Source organism: Cydia amplana, chromosome 20 (assembly GCF_948474715.1).
Source record: "Cydia amplana chromosome 20, ilCydAmpl1.1, whole genome shotgun sequence".
NCBI classification, from domain to species: Eukaryota; Metazoa; Arthropoda; class Insecta; order Lepidoptera; family Tortricidae; genus Cydia; species Cydia amplana.
In genome coordinates this window covers 5,941,633-5,943,257 of record NC_086088.1, presented here as the reverse complement: position 1 = coordinate 5,943,257, position 1,625 = coordinate 5,941,633, and the positions used below count along the sequence as shown (strand labels likewise).

Sequence of the window (1,625 nt, the reverse complement as noted above, 5' to 3'; positions counted from 1 at the left end):
TTTGTCAAATTGTCACTATAAGCGAAGTCATCTTATCCGAATTTGACACAAAGAATTTTCTATGAAAACCAAACTTCGCACAGTAATTACGTCATAGTAAGCGGTTGGTCAGTATAAGCGGAGTCATAATAAACGGATTGTTATACAATACTATATTTTAAATACAACAAAATGGAATATGCAACTTAAAAAAAAAAAAAAAAAAAAATGTAATTATGCATGCAAAGAAAAAATGTAATTATGGTGGAATAAAGGCTATTTTTATTTTATTTTATTTTTATTTAATAAACGGATTCTACTGGTATGTCAGCCGTTAGGTACAATGTTTAATAATACAATTATTATAGACAACTTGGAGATTTAAGTAAATTTATTTGTACACGTTTGTTACATTCAAAAAGATCGATAAAAATACTTAAATTTCTTTTGCATGTAGGTAGCGCTTTAAACAGGGTAAAGTGAAGTAATTATTTATAATGTATTGGTAAACCCCAAGACATTATGTGTACCTATTTCAATTGTTATATTTGTTATACATCATTCGATTCGATTGCAAGGCCCAAGGGTACATGGTACAGTATTTGAGACGATACTATAGCAGATGCCTATTAAAATACGACAGGTACACTAGATTTTTCGCGACCGACCTATTAATTAATCCTGAGCTTATAAAAATTTACATTATCTTAGCTGATGTCGTCTGTAAATTTCTGTGTTGGATCTTCAAAGAAAGCTGTCGAACAGCGGGTCTTGGCGTTCGTTCTTGTAACGTTTGGGGGCTTCCTCGTCTTCGGGATAGTCACAGGGGAGGAGTAGCTGCAAAAAATAATAAAAATTGTATAAAAACAAACATAATACAAATACGAGTACATACAGTGCTGGACAAAAATAATCATACACTTGCACGAAAATGAAAGTTTCTATGTTTACTACTTTATGAATTCCGCTATATACCTTATGTCTTAGGAAAACCTGTAGCACATTCTCATGGCTTATTATACAATTTGGCGGAGGTGTTGATGAGCACCCAAATAACACGGAGGCGTGCGTATTCTGATTGTAATGACAGATTATGAATTTGATCTAGATCTGTTATGGATATGATATTTCGGTGTCATAAAAATATTTTTTTCAAACATAACCAATCCAGATCAATTTCATAACTTGTTATTAGAGTAGAAAGAGAGCGAATTTACTTACTCGCTCACTCGCTGGCTTTCCTTCCAGCACATACTTCAGCTTGCTCATCTGGCACGGGCTGAGGATCTTCTCAAGGTTTCCTGCCAGGTTCCCCTCGTCCCTCTTATGTGCCCGCTTCCCGTTGGTCCAGCCCCGGGAGTACTGGAAGGTCTGGGCAGCCACGGTGGTGAAGGTCACGAAGATCAGGAGCAGAGTTGAGGCTTTGATGTTTGACCCCATGGTAGTAGGTAGTCCTAGTCAATAGAAAAAGACTTTGTTCATTGTTATCCATTTAATTACGCAATATGGGTTAGAAATAGGTAACACAATTTTTGCCCTTGTATTTTTTCCATAGCCAGAGTTATAACGACAAATTGAAATATCTAATTTTGATATTTTGAGTGCGGTAAAGGGACAAAAATATGATTTTATCCGTGAGCATAGCG

The 1,625-nt window shown here is 35.4% G+C and overlaps 1 protein-coding gene across 1 annotated transcript; it reads right to left on the bottom strand.

Annotated features, from left to right (window-relative positions):
• Positions 1-690: 690 nt before the first annotated feature.
• Positions 691-1,419, bottom strand: LOC134657613 (pro-corazonin-like). Its single transcript, XM_063513179.1, has 2 exons — positions 1,201-1,419; positions 691-816 (listed from the first exon to the last, which is right to left on the bottom strand). The coding sequence occupies exons 1-2, from the start codon at positions 1,417-1,419 to the stop codon at positions 724-726; spliced, it is 312 nt and encodes a 103-aa protein (XP_063369249.1). The 3' UTR covers positions 691-723.
• Positions 1,420-1,625: the final 206 nt, after the last annotated feature.